This window comes from Chelonia mydas, chromosome 19 (assembly GCF_015237465.2).
Source record: "Chelonia mydas isolate rCheMyd1 chromosome 19, rCheMyd1.pri.v2, whole genome shotgun sequence".
In the NCBI taxonomy this organism is placed as follows: Eukaryota; Metazoa; Chordata; order Testudines; family Cheloniidae; genus Chelonia; species Chelonia mydas.
This window is the reverse complement of record NC_051259.2, coordinates 11,362,036-11,379,056: the sequence shown is the minus strand read 5'-3', so window position 1 is coordinate 11,379,056 and position 17,021 is coordinate 11,362,036. Positions and strand designations below refer to the sequence as shown.

Genomic DNA, 17,021 nt, shown 5'->3' with positions numbered 1-17,021 from the left:
ACCCGAGCAACACGGCTGGGATGAGGGGAGCGGAGCAGGCTGGGGCTGGGTCATTCTGCTGCCGGCGCCGGGCCCCCGCTAATCCCCTGGGCCGCTCTGGGCCTGTGGTGCCCCCCGAAGCGGCCCCCCACAGATCCTGCCTCCCCGGCCCTGCAGGCCTTGAGTGCAGCCCAGACCCTCCGTGGGGGGGTGCAGCTGGTGCTCGGGCTGTGAAGCGCACCATAATTGGTAGGGACAGCCCTGGTAATATTAGTTATTAATCACCATCATCATCCCTGCCCAGCAGGGGCGTTGTGGAGATTAACCGGTGAACATGGGTTCTGGGCTTTGAACGTGGGTGAGGAGCGCTCAGGATTCAGGGACGACTTTCCGAGGGGAGACCACTTTAGGGGCTCCCCCCCCCGCCACAGCACGCAAGCGGATCTTTTTCTGTTTGGAGAAAGGAGGCTCAATAATGTACCTACAGCCCTCCGCAGAAAGAGACTGACGAAAGGGGAGCGAGGTGAGAGACTGCACAGCCCATTTCCCCCCCCGTTACAATTTAGTGTGAGAACAGTGTGTTTCCATTACAAAGGAACCATCATCTTGGAATAATAATTTCTCCATGACCAGATGCCCGTGGCTGGCATTTAGCCAAGGAAAGGTTTCTTTCGCTCTGCCCGCATGCTCAGCCAACCATAGATCAAAACCTAAATGACACTTAATCTCCTCAGGAAGAGCGTCTGCAGGGATCTCTGGTGGTTAGCAGTCGCAGGCAGCGCCATAAACTCCTGCTAAGCGCCGAAGCTGCGCCCGGGGATTGTGAGAGGATTTCCAAGCCATGAATCTTGGAGGGAACGCAGCCTCTTCTCTTTCAGCATGCAGCTAACGCAATGCTGCAGTCAGCAACGTGCTCGCTGAGCAATAGATTTTACACTAACTAAATCCACAGAGCTCCCGATAAAGTGCCCAGTTAGGGACAGATCGTGGCTGCCAGTGACCGGTCATGTCAGACTGGAAAAGCAGAGGGTGCTGCAGGGCAGGGCTGAGCTCTATGTGCAGGAAGCCCAGGTCTGGGATAGCTGGGTGGGGGTTGTAGGTCAAGACTGGAGGGCATGCTTGGAATTGCATGGGGAGCGGGGGAGCTCCAGGGGTTCTGCAGATGAGGGCTGGGCTACGTGTTGGTGGGAAGGGGATGGGGCACAGTGTGGTGGGCGTTCCCAGCTGACTCACCCAGAATTCCTCTGGAGGCTGTAGGGGAGCAAAGGCTAGAGCATGAGCTCTGCCACTCATTTAAGGGGTTGCTGATGCCCTCCATGTGTAACACACTGGCACAGTGGGTGTCATGTCCGTCTCTAGGGTTGGTCCATATAACAACCTACTACTGCAACCAGCTGACGGAGTTACTTCTGTAGCTCACAAAGCAGAGGGGCCATGCTTTTATTGTGAATGGTACTGGATTCAAATCCTGCTCCCACCCAGGGGGTGATCACACTTGCATTTAGGGATAGTAAGGGCTAAGATTGTGGCTGGCTCCATTGAAAGGGGGTCAGGATTACTGGGCCTACTCTCGCACTCCAGGCTTGGGCCAGCTGCAACGTCAAATTCACTAGGGAAGAGTGTGTAGGGAGTTACTTCCTTCTGGTGTGTCTTTGCAGCAGGAGGGTATCCAGATACCAGACCTGCACCACATGACGGGGCCTGGCCACCAGTCAGTTAGTCTCCAGGCTGTGGTGCACATCACTAATCAGAAAAGGCAGGAAACCCATTGTTATTTTGAAACAGGAAGGGCAAGATGCTACCACGTATTGTCCCTTTCATTCCACTCCTACTACCCTGGACCACCTGGTTCTCAGGTGCCAGGACAAATCATGCAGCATAACATACACAGCAGACCCTGCCTAAGCCTCTGGTGCCTACCTGTCCATAAAACTCAATTTTCATGGTCCAGCTCATGACTGACCACAACACCTCCCAAGGCTGTGATGACCCCCTTCCTGGGCAGTCATCAGAACCGAACACCGATCACACCTCTTCTCCACTTCAAGCAGGTCTGGTTTGCAGCATGCCCCTGTGGTGGACAGACTCCGCAGCTCTCCAACCAACTGGGGAAGCGAATTCCAAAGTCAAGAACACTTGGCCAAGACCAGACTGGGGCTATGCCCGTAGATCTTTATGAATGCTGGGAGCTTCATAGATTCCACAGTTCAGAACCTTGAAGACCTTGGAACCCTTTAGAATATTCAGGGTTCTAGATTTTGACTCATGCAGGAATGCGGCCTTTTAGACCTTCTGAGGGTGGGATCCCATCATTTACAGGGCAAAAGGAAAAAAATTAATTTAATTCATGTTCTGAACATTCTCAATGTTTCGTGAGGGACCCAGAACCTCATCCCTAGTGCCGTTATGAAAATAGCTAATTGCATTTGTTTCTACATGTTTAATATGCATTGAAACATTCTGCAAACAGGAAGGAGCGTCTTAGTGGTTAGTGCAGAATACGATGAGAAGGCAAAACTCTTGAGCTCTATTCCAGGACCTGCTAGCCATTGGCTGTATTGATTTTGTATAAACTGCTTAATCTCTTGGGCCAGATTTTCAGAAGAGCTCAGCTCCCATTTAGGCATCTAAATAAATACCCAGATTTTAGACATCCTGAACAGTGCTTTGAAATAAGCAGCTAAATTATTCTGGCATCTCAATAAGCGGACAGATAGTCAAAAGACATCAGCATGTCAGGTGCACATTGAGCGCTGAGCACTTCTGAAAAGCTAGCTGTAAGTGTCACAGTAGGAGCTGCTCTACACAGGGAAAACCTGGCCCAGAGCTCTTCTGGAAATGTGTCCCTGAATGCCTCCATGTACCTGCTCTAAAATGGTTCTAATAATCATGTTGTTCTGGGCTCCATTATATAAAGTTTGTAAAGTCTTTGGGGAAGCTGAGGTGAAAAAAGCTACAATTCAAAGAAATATTATTAATCATGATATTTCAGCACGCTAGTTCCCTTAGGTAGCTGAATGGATTTCTGCAAGCAATCTGGTAGAAAACAAAACTGAGTGGAAAGAAAGAAAGAAAGAAAGAAAGAAAGAAAGAAAGAAAAGCAGCCAGCCATATGAAGAAGGTTGCCTAACTGCTTCTCTTGCTGCAGAGATAGATTAAATTGGTTTAATTTGAAACGAGGCCTTGTCTGAAAGACTTTTCATGCATTATTACCTCATCTTCCTTTGAATTCTCAAAGCAATAGGTTTTCTCTCCAATCTAGCTACAGAAATGATTACTACCTCCTTGTTCAGCTACTGGGATTAGAACCTCGGCAGGGTCTGAACTTTATTCTCCTCTTTCCTAATTAGAGCCCCAATTCAGCCAAGTCCCTAAGCATGGGTGTAATTTTAAGGAAACCACTTAAGCACGTGTTTAAGGCTATGGACTCGTCTACACTGGCAACGTTAAAGTGCTGCCGTGGCAGTGCTTTAATGTGGCTTGTGTAGTCGCTGGGAGAGAGCTCTTCCAGCGCTCTAAAAAAAACCACCTCCACGAGCAGCTCCCAGCGCTGGTGCACTGTCTACACGGGCGCTTTACAGCGCTGAAACCTGCTGCACTCAGGGGGGTGTTTTTTCACAGTCTACATTACAAAGATAAATCGACCTATGTTACCTCTTGTCTACACTGGCCATTCACAGCGCTGCAACTTTCTCGCATTAATTACTGAGGTGGCTCATGTCCACACTACCGTCCGTCTGTCAGTGGTACGCATCCTCACCAGGAGTGGTTCCACCGACTGAAGTGTGGAGGACTGAGAGCCAGGGATCTCAGCTCCACGCAGATCCCCAGGCCTGCTGGGGTTTCTTGCCTCCGGCTGGGAGATCCACACCCGGAGTTCAGTCGGCTGCCCTGCTCCTGGCAGGGGGCAGTAGGGTTCGCAGCAGCCTGGGTGGCAGCCTGGCTTGAAGTGAAGGCCAGACAGCAGCCTGGCTTGTGAGCCAGCTTTCTTGTCAATTTCACGGCTCCAGCTGAGCCATGAAATTGACAAGAATGACGGCCAACAGGGGATGTAAGGAATGGAGTGTGGATACAGACACTGCATCGGCCTAACTACACCAACATAAGCCCTACGCCTCTCGTTGAGGTGGTTTTATTAAGCCGACATAGCAGGGGAGTTACATCGGCGGGAGGAGCATTTCAGTGCATACACCTCCACTGTTTTGTCAACAAAAGCTGACTTTTGTCAACAAAACTCTGTAGTGTAGACAAGGCCTTGAACTGATCTTAGATGTACCAGTGTTGATGAACTATGGACCCAATCCTGTAAGGTGCTGAGCACCCTCTGGGGCTGGTCTTCACTAACGCTGTAAGTCGATCTAAGTTACGCTGCGACGTAACTGAAGTCGACGTAACTTAGATCAACTGACAGCGCTGTCTACACCGCACTATGTCGACGGGAGACGCTCTGCCGTCGACTTCGCATGTCTTCACCAGACCCGCTAAATCGACACCGCTGCATCAATCCTAGCAGAGTGGATTTAGCTGGTAGTGTAGACGTGGCCCTAGTCCTGTTGAAGCCAGGGTGCTCAGCCCATGACAGGATCTTGCTCTAACGCCCCAATTTAAGGTCAATGGGATTTAATCATGTGTTTAAAGTTAAGCAAGTGCTTAAGTGCTTTGATGAATCACATCCTGAACTGGGACAGATGCTTCATTTCTGCACATATCCCTTCAGCAAGTAAGCCAGGAAAGATGGATTCATACCCAGTATGCACCTAGGTTCTGATCCAGCACCCACTCAAGTCCTGAGAAAGGCTCCCATTGGCTTCAGTGAGTTTTGGATCAAGCCCTTAACCTGTACTGTCGTGGATTTTTAAGTGGATATTTGCCCAGTGATGTTTTGCATCAGTCCCATGGAAAGTTCTGTTTTGATAAAATGGGGGGTGGGGGGCGGGGAATAGGGGGCAGTTGCATGGAAAATTCTCAACCCATTTCTAACGGTCACCTTACAGATGAGGGACTGGAGCCCAGACCCTCAACGACATAGATGTCAACTCCATGGGTGCTCAGCACCCACCAGCCACCCACCAATTAGCGGCTTGGTGGGCCCCAACCATCAGCTGCTCAGCAACCCCGCTGATCAGCTGTTCGGTGGTGGGTGGGAGGCACGGGGGGGGGGAGAAGGCGGAGCAGGAGCGGTAAGAGGCGGAGCGAGGGTGGGGCATGCTCAGGGGAGGGGGCGGAGTGGGGGCAGGAAGAGGCGGAGCAAGGGTGGGGCCTTGAGGCAAGGGGCGGAGTGAAGGCAGGACGTTGGAGCAGAGTGGGGGGTGGAGCAGCCATCTGGAAAGAAGAAAGTTGGTACCTGTGCTCAATGGTATTTAGGGGTCTTAATCCCCTTGGTTTCAATACCTAAATACCTTTGAGGGTCTGGGCCTTAGTTAGTCTCCACCCAGCAGCCATCTCCCCTTGACACTGAATAAAACTCTGATGCACTTTAACATTTGTCCTTCACGTTGTGCCCTCAGATACACCAAGATGAAAACGGCCACCAACATTTACATCTTCAACCTGGCCCTTGCAGACGCCCTGGCGACGAGCACGCTGCCCTTCCAGAGTGCCAAATACCTGATGGAGACCTGGCCCTTCGGGGAGCTGCTCTGCAAGGTGGTCCTCTCCATCGACTACTACAACATGTTCACCAGCATCTTCACGCTGACCATGATGAGCGTGGATCGCTACATTGCCGTGTGCCACCCGGTCAAGGCTCTGGACTTCCGCACCCCAGCCAAAGCCAAGATCATCAACGTCTGCATCTGGGTCCTCTCCTCTGTGATTGGCGTGCCCATCATGATCTTGGCTGTGACCAAGTCAAAAGGCAAGTGAACGTGGCCCTTTCTGGCCCCCCTGCTGCGATCCATTGACTGGAGCGGGGCTTGGAGGGCGCTTTAAAGAGCCCGGGGCAGCTGGTAGCTCTGGGGGTGATTTAAAGGCCCCGGGGCTCCCAGCCGCAGCCAGAGCCCTGGGACCTTTAAATCTTGATTTAAATCTTAAATCTTAAATTTAAATCTTGATTTAAAGGACCTGGCCACACCTCTTCTGGTTGAGGCCACGCCCCCCTGCTCAGGACTCCTGAGTACCGGTAAGCCCTTTAAGTTACTTTCACCCCTGACTGACTCTCAGGCCTCATCTACACTTGTGGTGGCTCCGCACCCCGGTGAGAAAGAGGCTGCGGGGTGTAGCTATAACGCAGCAGTAGAAGGCTTTGGCCGGGGAGAGGCAGTGGCGAAAGACTCCAGCAACCCGGAGCTCCCAGAGCCTTTTCCCTGTGGTGGGGAAAGACGCCGGCTGCAGGGAGGCAATCGGACACTATACTCCATAAGTAAAACTATTTCCCCTTGTTTATTTCCCCTCCTACTGTTCTTGTCAACTGCTGGAAATGGCCCACCTTGATTATCACTGATAAAAGACCCCGCCACCCCGCTCTTCTCCTGGTAATAGCTCACCTTTCCTGATCACTCTGGTTACAGTGTGTATGGTAACACCCATTGTTTCATGTTCTCTGCGTATATAAAATCTCCCCACTGAATGCATTTTCCACTGAATGCATTCGATGAAGTGAGCTGTAGCTCACGAAAGTTTATGCTCTAATAAATTTGTTAGTCTCGAAGGTGCCACAAGTCCTCCTTTTCTTTTTAGTGCTAAAAAGAGCAGTGTAGCTGGAGGAGGTGCTGCATGGGCGTGTAGCGAGCCATTCGGGGTACATACCCTAGGGCTCTGGCATGTCTGTACTCTACTCACCTAACCAGTGTCTCCCCGTTCACACTGCTGTCTATACCGTGTTAGCTGGGGATAAGTGTAAGACATGTGGGTAGATGCAGCTTCAGAGAGCTGTAGGCTAGAGGGGAGGGATGGTGCAGTTAAGGCTTTGGGCTAGGACAAAAAAGTGCTGGCTTTCATTCTTGGCTTTGCCCCAGACTCCCCCCCCGTGCAGATCACTGAATGCCTCAGTTCCCCCCAAAACCATCCCACCTCCCTTACATGGCTGCTTTAATGCCCTCGATCTCCCAGTGGTTCCTCTCCTGCCCTGTCTCTTAGCAAAGGTGATTAGTTCTGATCTAGAGCAGGCTGGTTGGTAGTGGGATGTCGCCATCAGTGTCCATTTGGCAGCTTCCCTGCAATGAGTCCTTGGCCCCATTTTCAGAACACAGGCATCTGCATCACAGGGATCCGTGTTACAACTGGCAGCCTCAGAAACCTCCGCAACTGAATGGGGCCTGGAGGCCTTTCAGAGTAGCTGACTCTAAGAACGGATTTGTGATCAGAGGAAGGGCTTTATCATTACACATCCGTAGAGGCTTCTGTTTAAGAATCTCAAGGCATTTATCATTTGAACAGCAGCAAGGCCCAGAAGCCCTAACTCAGAATAAAGGTCCCACTGTGCAAGGTGCTGTACACACATCAAATGAAAAGGTGACCCCTCCCCCAAGAGCCCGCAATCTATGTATGCTTTACAAACATTAATTAGCCCTTACAGTGTAGCATGAGACAGGTAAATAGTGTTAGACTGATTTTACGGATGAGGAAACTGAGGCACCGATAGGTGAAATGTAGCACTCCAAAACTCAGACCAGACCCACCCTGAAGTTTGGAGCAGGGGTTTGGATCTGGGTCTTTGGTTCTGCACCCAGATCTCATTAAAAAACTTGCCCACGGCCATTAAATGTGTCAGTGGCAGAGTTTTGGAAAGCCCCAGTTGTAATTGCAAACAACGATCCTTTGTTAGTTTTCATGAAGGTTACAGATCAAGTAAAAGAAAAGGAGTACTTGTGGCACCTTAGAGACTAACAAATTTAGTACAGATCAAGTACATTCTCATCTTAACACTAACACTCTTTTGATCTAGGTAATTTCAAGGATATACATAAAGTAATCCACAGGTTATAGATAAGTGAAGACAATACTATTAACAGTTCCTTTGAACTAAACTAACACACAAGTGAACTGGCCTGATTACATTACAATACCTTTTGAAACTCCTTGGATTTCTATTAGCATATGAGTGAGTTAGCCTGCAGCCCTGTCCTGAGCTGACACCTGGGTAGACAGCATCACACCAAGTCACCAGCACTAACCACTAGGCAACTCTCCATCTCATCCAGTCGGAGAACACTTCAATCTCTTTGGTCACTTGATTACAGACCTAAAAGTGGCAATTCTTCAACAAAAAAACTTCAAAAACAGACTCCAACAAGAGACTGCTGAATGCATCTGGTGAAGTGAGCTGTAGCTCACGAAAGCTTATGCTCAAATAAATTTGTTAGTCTCTAAGGTGCCACAAGTCTTCTTTTTCTTTTTGCGAATACAGACTAACATGGCTGCTACTCTGAAACCTACTGAATTGGAATTAATTTGCAAACTGGATACAATTAACTTAGGCTTGAATAAAGACTGAGTGGATGTGTCATTACACAAAGTAAAACTATTTCCCCATGTTTATTTCTTCCCCCCCCACACACACATACACTGTTCCTCACACGTTCTTGTCAACTGCTGGAAATGGCCCACCTTGATTATCACTACAAAAGATTATCCCCCCCCCCCCTTTCTCCTGCTGGTAATAGCTCACCTTACCTGATCACTCTCGTTACAGTGTATATGATAACACCCATTGTTTCATGTTCTCTGCGTATATAAATCTCCCCACTGTATTTTCCACTGCATGCATCCGATGAAGTGAGCTGTAGCTCACGAAAACTTATGTTCAAATAAATTTGTTAGTCTCTAAGGTGCCACAAGTCCTCCTTTTCTCCATCTCTGAAGCACTCTGTTTAGCCAGCATTAAATCAAACCAAGAGCAAATGTTAGGAATTTAGCTGGATCTGTTTGGAAACTGACAGCTGCACGCACACAGACAGAGCTGTCTGCTGAAAAAGGGTGCCCGGTGGGCTGCATGGAGGATTGTGGGGGTGGCAACTCTGAGACAGTCTAATCATTTGAATACAATGGGAGACAGCATGCAAATAAGGCCTATTGTATGCAAAAGTAGGCTCCTACTCTGGTGCAAATTAGGCCTGTTGAATTCAACTGCAGTTCCAATTATCCTGCAGATGTGATCCCCCTTGGTGTAAAACTGTTAGGAGTATTTAATTATGTTGATGTAGAAATACAGGAATACATTAGGAGTTCCTTGCCTATGCCGTTTTAATAAGCAGAGGGGGCTGTAAATGCACACCTGGGGCAGCTGATTACGGGGGTATTCCTCTGGCTCTGGCTCTCTCTCCCACCTATCCACTACTCTCCCTTACCCTCTCTCCCCTGCAGATGGGATCGTGCTCTGCATGCTCCAATTCCCTGATCCCGCCGTGTACTGGGACACGGTGACCAAGATCTGCGTGTTCATCTTCGCCTTCATGGTGCCCATCCTGGTCATCACCATCTGCTACGGGCTCATGATCCTACGCCTCAAGAGCGTCCGCCTCCTCTCGGGCTCCAAGGAGAAGGACCGCAATCTGCGTCGCATTACCCGCATGGTGCTGGTCGTGGTAGCGGCCTTCATCATCTGCTGGACGCCCATCCACATCTTCGTCATCGTCTGGACGCTGGTGGACATAGATAAGAAGAACCCCTACGTGGTGGCCAGCTTGCACTTCTGCATTGCCCTGGGGTACACCAACAGCAGCCTCAACCCTGTCCTCTACGCCTTCCTGGACGAGAACTTCAAGAGGTGCTTCCGGGAGTTCTGCCTGCCCTTTCGGTCCCGGATCGAGCAAAACAGCTTCTCCCGAGCGAGAAACACCACCCGGGAGCGCGTCTCCACCTGCACCCCTTCCGAAGCCCTCAATAAGCCAGCATGACTAGACATGGATAGCCACCAGCGGGGCTTCCGTGGCCGCAGAAGGGAGGAACTGTTCTCGGAGGTGACTCAGGTCACCACCACAGAATTCTAGTGGAGGTGGCTGGAGGCGAGTGGGCGGAAGTGGAGGGGCTCATCAAGGACTCTTTAAAAAAAAAAATTTGCAAATGCTTGATTTTCCATGAAGACACCAGGGTGATGGGGAATTGGGCAGGGAGCGGGAGGATCACAAAGCAACAGATTCCTGGCTGAACATTTCTAAGAACTGTAGAAAAACAGACCATGGCATCGGATGGGCAATGAGGAGGATCCACAGGCTGCAAACACGTCATCAGACGAGCACCAAACCTGCACCACAAGGCAGCCTGGAGATGGACAGGCCCCGCCATCAGGATGGGGGAACCTGCCGCTGCTTTCGTGGGGGTGGGGCCGCTTCTTTAACTCTCAGCGGATGTAAAAGCCCAGGCGCCCTTCAAACCCCGGTTGCAAAGCTGCAACCCTGTGAAGTCATGTGCCATTCAAGCGTCGGGTTTTGTTCCCCCGATGCCAGCAGGTGGCGCCGGTGGCGAGAAACCTCAGCTCGCGGGGGGCAAGCTGCTGTGCCAAAGCGCACCATGCTCTGGGACCCGTGCAAGGTAGAACTGGGGTTCGCCAACAGCCCAAGGACTCTGGGGAGGAGCCCTGCGCCTTCGTTGTTCCCGTTCTGACCTTGCACACGGCAGGCCCCGGCGCATCCTGCTGACCCTTTGCAGCTGCACTCTGGGACGGCTGCTCAGGACCCCCCCCGTAGGAGAGCAGAGCACTCACTGACTGCCATGTCTTGTACATATGTACATTCCAACTGCCCACCTGTCCAGGGCGGCCTGAGACGTTCCTGACGGAGGCGTGTGGCTACTTGTCTCGTGTGCCTGCTTCGTTCCTTTCGCCGCATCGTTATTGCTCTGTACAGCCTTATGCGGTGCAAAGCGGGATCTGTAGGAGTCAGCCAATTCCCCTGCTTACCCCGGGCCGCGGAGCTCGGAGCGTCACGGACACTCGTGGAAGGAGTGCCAGGATCTGCCCGGCGAGAATGCACTCCCGCCGCCCCTCGCAGAGAGGCACCGCGTCGTGCGTTCAGTGTCACAGTAGGAACTGGGATTGTTGCTGTACGGCAGCAGCAGGAGGGTGACTGCGCTGGGAGAGGGGACTCCCTCTGCCTGTCTCTGGGGGAGGCTAAACACTGAAGTTAAAGATCCTTTCAAGACTTTTCTAAAAAGAGATCTGGGATCCCTGCCATACCTCCCTCTCTCTCACTTAGGGCCTCTGCCAAACCCCAGTCAAGTCAATGCGAGTCTTTCCCAGGACTTCAGTGGGGTTTGGATCAGCCCTTAAAGTGGGCTGGAGGGGCCCACACTGTGGGAGAGTCATTGCTAGGCACGCAGTGGCTCTCGCATTTGCCCGCCGCAGCCAGTCTCAGGGCCCAACTCTCCAACCCAGGCCCAGAAGCTAGGGCTCCCACTTGCACAGTGCTCAAGTGGGCATTCATGGGCCCTGGTACCATCCCAGGCAACAATATGCTGATCGGCGCATCCACATGCAGAACTAGGGGTCTCATAGTAGTTTGCAAATCGGGTTTCTGATATCTTTGCAAAGCACATTGAGATACTCTGAGCATGACAGGCACCAGCTTAAACCCAGCTCCTTTCTATGCTCTCTGTGTGCATATGCACGTTGGAATACCAGACACGGGCTCTGTTGTTATTTTTTTTATTTCAGTGGTATCTAAATGCCTTTTCTTGGTCATGGACTCCATGTGTTTGGTGCTGTACGTTGTGCTCAAGCCACAGAATTAGAACCCAGGGCCAAATCTCAAACATGCGGGCAATCGGACACGGGATTTTCGTTCTCCCTGTTCTAAGATTATCTGCATGATTCCAGGTGGGAGCCATGTTTGGAGTTCATACAGCTGGACAGCGTGTTGGGATGTGAACTTCTGGGCCAGGCTCAGGTCTGGTTAACAGATAAACCTGCAGAACTGGTCAGCCTGGTGGGGAATGGGCTGTGATGATTTGATGGGGAGGAAAAGTGCAGGCACGTAGCAATGAGCAGAGCTGATCCAGGCCAGAGGCAGGCCACGGGCTGCACCAACACCGCGGGCTGGATTCGGCTTGCGGCTACACTGGTATAAATCCAACAAAGTCAACAGAGTTGTACCGGACTCACACTGGAGTGAGACAGTCCTGGGGATCTGTGTCCTCTGTCCATAAAACAGGTCACACTGCAAGCTCCCTGCCTGCCAATGTGCCTTGACTCTCATCGGGGGGGCACTCTCCTTTCGGGGGTGAAAGGAGCTCTCCCTCCTTAGCCCATTCAATGCCAAGGCATTGCTGCTGGGAGGGCTCCCAAGGAGACCCGTCAGTGCCAGTAGAAGCGGTGGGTTTTGTGATGTGTCCACCTGCCTGCTGGGAGCTGGGCGGACCTGATCCCACTCATTTCACACCAGCCTGGGGACACTTATTAGAGAGAAGCTACTTGTGGTCATTAGCTGTTTGGGCTGGATTGCAACCTACAGGTGAAAGGCTCTTCATCATAAAAACAGACACACATACGTGTGCGTGTGTCTGTGTGTGCGTGTGAGAGAGAGAGACTTACGTATACATGTGTGTTGCTTAGTAGACGTTGGCCTTTTACTACAAATCAAGAATAGTTCTAGCAACCTAGGGCTGATGCACAACACGGAGGGCTGTCCACTGCAGCTGGTCCTATTACTCTTATGACCACAGCACCTACCTGCCCCGGCTGAGCTCAGGGCTCCATTGTGCGAGGTGCTGCATGCACCCCCAGGAAGAGATCGGCCAACTCCAAAGACCTCACAGTCTAAATAAACAAGACTGACGAACAAGGCGCTATTTTCCCGGTTTCACTAATGACATGCAGGGAGTCCGCAGTAAGAAATGAGCCCCGATCAGCTGAGCCTTACTGTCCATCCTCCGTAGCGCTGGCCCCACTTTCTCTCTCACTGTCCATTCGAGAAGGCTGCACGACGCCTGCAATGAACCATTCCATCCAGTGGGAAGGTGGCAATTCAGCAATGCATCTGGAGCTGAGCTTTGCGGTTCAGGCCAGTCTCCAATATGTCTGTAAAATCTGAGTGGCATGTCCAATACATTATGCACCACAGGCTTATTCTCCCCCAAGGGACAAGAGCTACACATTCTTTGTATAGATCAGCATGTAAAGGTTAATGAAGCAGCCCAAGACAACTTTCCTAAGCTGCATAATTCTTAATTTAGTTTCATAATAAGAGAGACTTGACAGTAATAATACTCTGTGCTTCTAGATAAGAACCTTGGCAGTATTTGCAAACAGGAATGAATTACCCCTGCTGGGAGAGAGGCGCATGATCCCTTTTCAACTGTTTGGGGAAACTGAGACACAAAGAGGCAGAATGATTTGCTTACGGTCATGCAGGAAGTCTGTGACACAGCTGGGAGTCCAACCCAGGCCTCATGATGCCTTGGCATGTGCTTTAACCACCGAACCCTCCTATCTCTCTTCCCAGACTTATAAAATAGAAATGAAATGTATTCCTGCACACACACAAGTATACATGTATATAAACAACTCAGATTCCCTACTGCTAGGAAACATTTAGCTTACAGACCAAGGCAACTATGCAAAGATTAAATCCTTCCATCTTTGCTCTTTATCTTTGCACAGATCGACCCCATGCATGGGCTCAGACCCAATAACTAGACAAGCACTCGGGATCCCACCTGAGCGCCCTATTATTATGTGTGATGACAAGATGGCAAGCCGCAAGCCCTGACTGAGTAACGTGATCCATCTCCTTCCACAATCCAGTCCGATCCAGCCACCCGGCTGGAGCCTTGAAACTCAATTGGTTAAAGGTCAGACACGGGATGCCAAGAGTGAAAAGTACCAGCTCAGCCCAGAGCAGATGGAGCCAAGACAGAAGAGATGCAGCAGTGGAAGTATCCTCCTGAGGCCTGAGTCTCCACTGCCATGCATCCCAGGCCAGTATTTATGCTCGGGCAAATGGAGAGTAAAATGCTACCAGCAGCCTCTTACACCCATGTGGCCAGGTGCAGGTCAATGGAGAATCAGTCCTCTAGTTAACTGCAGCGCGATCTCATTACAGAAACAATTAATGGGGCCTTCACGTTTCCCTGTTAGAGTTAAACCAGTTGGTATGGATTAGCACTGCCACAATGCTCTGCAGTCTCTCACCAAGCAGCTGAATCCGGTTGCCTTAGTCAGTCCCAAAAGGAATGGAGAGGATTTATAAAACGGTAATTAACAAATGAGAGAATCTGGCTGATGCGTGAAAATGACAAGCCCTGGAGACAAGAGGAAGAATGGCCGCTGGCCAGTTTGTTTCCATTGCTCCCCGCTGCCCCCGCGACTCAAAGAATCTGTGTAGTGCATAGGAATTGGGTTGTATCCCTTTAAATACTTTGTGAGCCTTCTAGTGGTGCTCACTAAGTTTCAGAAGGCAGCTGAGCCCTGCCAGAGCAGCAGTGCGTATATGTAGCTGGGCCTTGCTGCATGTTGTATATAGTTAGTGAACATGGGTATTCAGACCCCACCAGGCCTGTGTGGTTCCTTCACATTACACGTTGGAATCAGCTGAGCCAGGGAGCGCCTAGACTGAGCCATTTTGGAAAGAGGACCCAAAAATATTCAGGAATTTTTGGACAATGTGAAGGGCAGGTGACAGTTCAAAAACCACCATGTATTCAAAATACCATTTTTTGAACTGTACCAAACTTCCCAGAAAAACTCTACCCCATGGTGAGATGGGACATGCAACATTTCAGGATAATTGGTTTTCTTGTTGGCCACTGGGATAACAACCTGCTATTGCTGCCAGCTTATGTAGCTGCTCCTTTAGCTCAAGTGCTAGAGGTCTGTGTTTTGGTGCTGAAAGACAAGTCTTGATGGCTATTGTTACTCCACACGTAGTGGAGGCCAGAGAATATCTGGGCAAAACCAGCCCAGTAAGGCCCTAGGTCGGTAAAGCACTTAAGTTTGAGCTTAACTTTGAACTCTACTGAAGCCAAAGTTAACGGCATTGCTGACTCAGGGCCTAAATCAGGCTGAGCATCTGTGTACAACAGCAACCACTAGGTAACAACCCTACTGGATGTCTTTCTAAAACACGGGATAGAGCTCAAACAGAAGTAATGGGCCTGATGTAGGAATTAGTGATTGAGGGTCTGTGGCCTGTGTTATACAGGAAGTCAAACTTAATGATTGTGGGTGGTCTCTTCTGATCTCAAAAGCTAGGAATACTGTATTGACTCAAACCATGCGAGGTAAACCCTGTATCCTAAGCAGCCTCCACTGCAGAAGGCCTTTATGGCCGTATTGGTAAAGACAGGCTCTTTTGTTGAAATGAGCATCTGACAAGACTGTAAAAACATTATTTTCCTCCCAAGGACAAAGTGAGAAAAATTGGTGTTTGGATCTCAGACACACGGTGTGAACAACCTGTCTTCTCTCCCCAGTACTTGTCTCACTGGAACAAAACCTGCTCTTGCCTATGTCAGTTTCCTTCCTTAGATATTTTTAAGGTCAGGCTTGACAAAGCCCTGGCTGGGATGATTTAGTTGGGGATTGGTCCTGCTCTGAGCAGGGGGTTGGACTAGATGACCTCCTGAGGTCCCTTCCAACCCTGATATTCTATGATTCTACGATTCTATGATTAGGTGATTATTAGAGAAGATGGAATGGCTCATTTCTTCCTCATTGTGATGGCTTGCATATACAGAGAACTTACTGAGATTTGTATCTCACTCTGACACCCAAATCTCTTCCCACCTAACAGAAATCCTAGCTGGAGAGCAGCTATTTCACCAGACTGGTTGATGGTGGGGGGGCAGTAAAGCAGACCCCTCAAAACCCAGGAAAGGCCAAGCAAGAGACTGGAAAGGGAACAGGGATTAGTATGGGTAACACACCGGCCTTCCACCTCTGCAGACCTGGGTTCAAATTTTTCTTGGCAAACGGAAGCAAAACCACGAGCCTGGTGTTCATCTCTTCCTCTCTCTGAGGCTTATTCTCCAAAAGGGAAACCACAGCGCAGTTTGCCACAGGTGTTACTCTCTCTTCCCAGGAGATGTCCAGCATTGAGATGCCACGGGGTGCCGTAGGTCAGGACTAAGATTCACAATGCAAGAGCTATGGATGGGGAGAACCTTTCATACATCTGCCCAGGTTATGTCTCACTCTGGGCACTGCTATCAGTCCCTTGCTGTTTATAAACACCAAAAAGGCAACCTTCTTTATTGTTTGGTTTGGTTGTTTGTTTTTTTTCCAATCAGTCTTTATCACTAAGGGAGGCTGTATTGGTTTTGGCCCGAATCCAATCACTGGCAAATATAAGACTCTTGTAATGAACTAATTTCATTTGATGCTGGTGAAACGCCATCTTGCCCAGGGTAGAGAAACGTAAACATCTGTCAGCCATTCACTTTGAACATGGACATGAATAATGTGTTTTCTGAACATTCAGGGGCCTGATCCAAAGCCAATGGAAAACAGGGGGAAGTCTTTCAATTGACTTCAAAAGGCGTCTGATCAGGCCCCATCGGCATTGGCCTATGGAAGTTTTAATTATTACTTTTTACCCCTAATCATTGAAGCAAATGGTCACATGCATAACATCCCTGCTTTAATTGAAAGGGGCATTGCCAATTTTCACAACACACCTAGAAACGTTTTCACTGTTTCTTGAAAATGGATTAAGCGGCTGGTTTTTTTAGTCACATATTCCCATATAGTGCTGAAAGCCCAAAACACAACAACAGTGGGTTAGTGCAAGAGAAAGAGAAACTGACTATAAACAGAAAGCAAAACTGACCTACCTGAATTCAGAGTGATCAAATAATATTGACAATAACATTAGGATTTGGGGGGTTGTTTATATATATTTCAGTTTTAATTATGTGATGCATCGTTGCCAACTCTTGCAATTTTATTGAGAGTCTCACAATATGTGGTGTTTTTCTTAAAGCCCCAGCTTCTGGAATCCTGTGATTACATGAGAATCTCAGCTTTTGTTAACAAAACAAACAAACAAACAAAAACCCCCTAAGTTTCTACCCTTCGTAGTTGTGGGGAAAAGCTTGAGAACATGACCCTAACAACTCAAAAACAGAGGGCAAAGTTAAAATAACCCCTCCCCCCCAAAATGAATTTTTAA

At 49.5% G+C, this 17,021-nt stretch overlaps 1 protein-coding gene across 1 annotated transcript in view; it reads left to right on the top strand.

Moving 5' to 3' along the window:
- Positions 1-16,352, top strand: part of OPRD1 (opioid receptor delta 1) — a 34,744-nt gene extending 18,392 nt beyond the window's left edge. Inside the window, exons 2-3 of the mRNA XM_027827203.3 lie at positions 5,487-5,836; positions 9,283-16,352. Of these exons, the coding sequence (XP_027683004.2) occupies positions 5,487-5,836; positions 9,283-9,815 (883 nt within the window). The 3' untranslated portion in view covers positions 9,816-16,352. The remainder of the gene's footprint in view (positions 1-5,486; positions 5,837-9,282) is intronic.
- Positions 16,353-17,021: the final 669 nt, after the last annotated feature.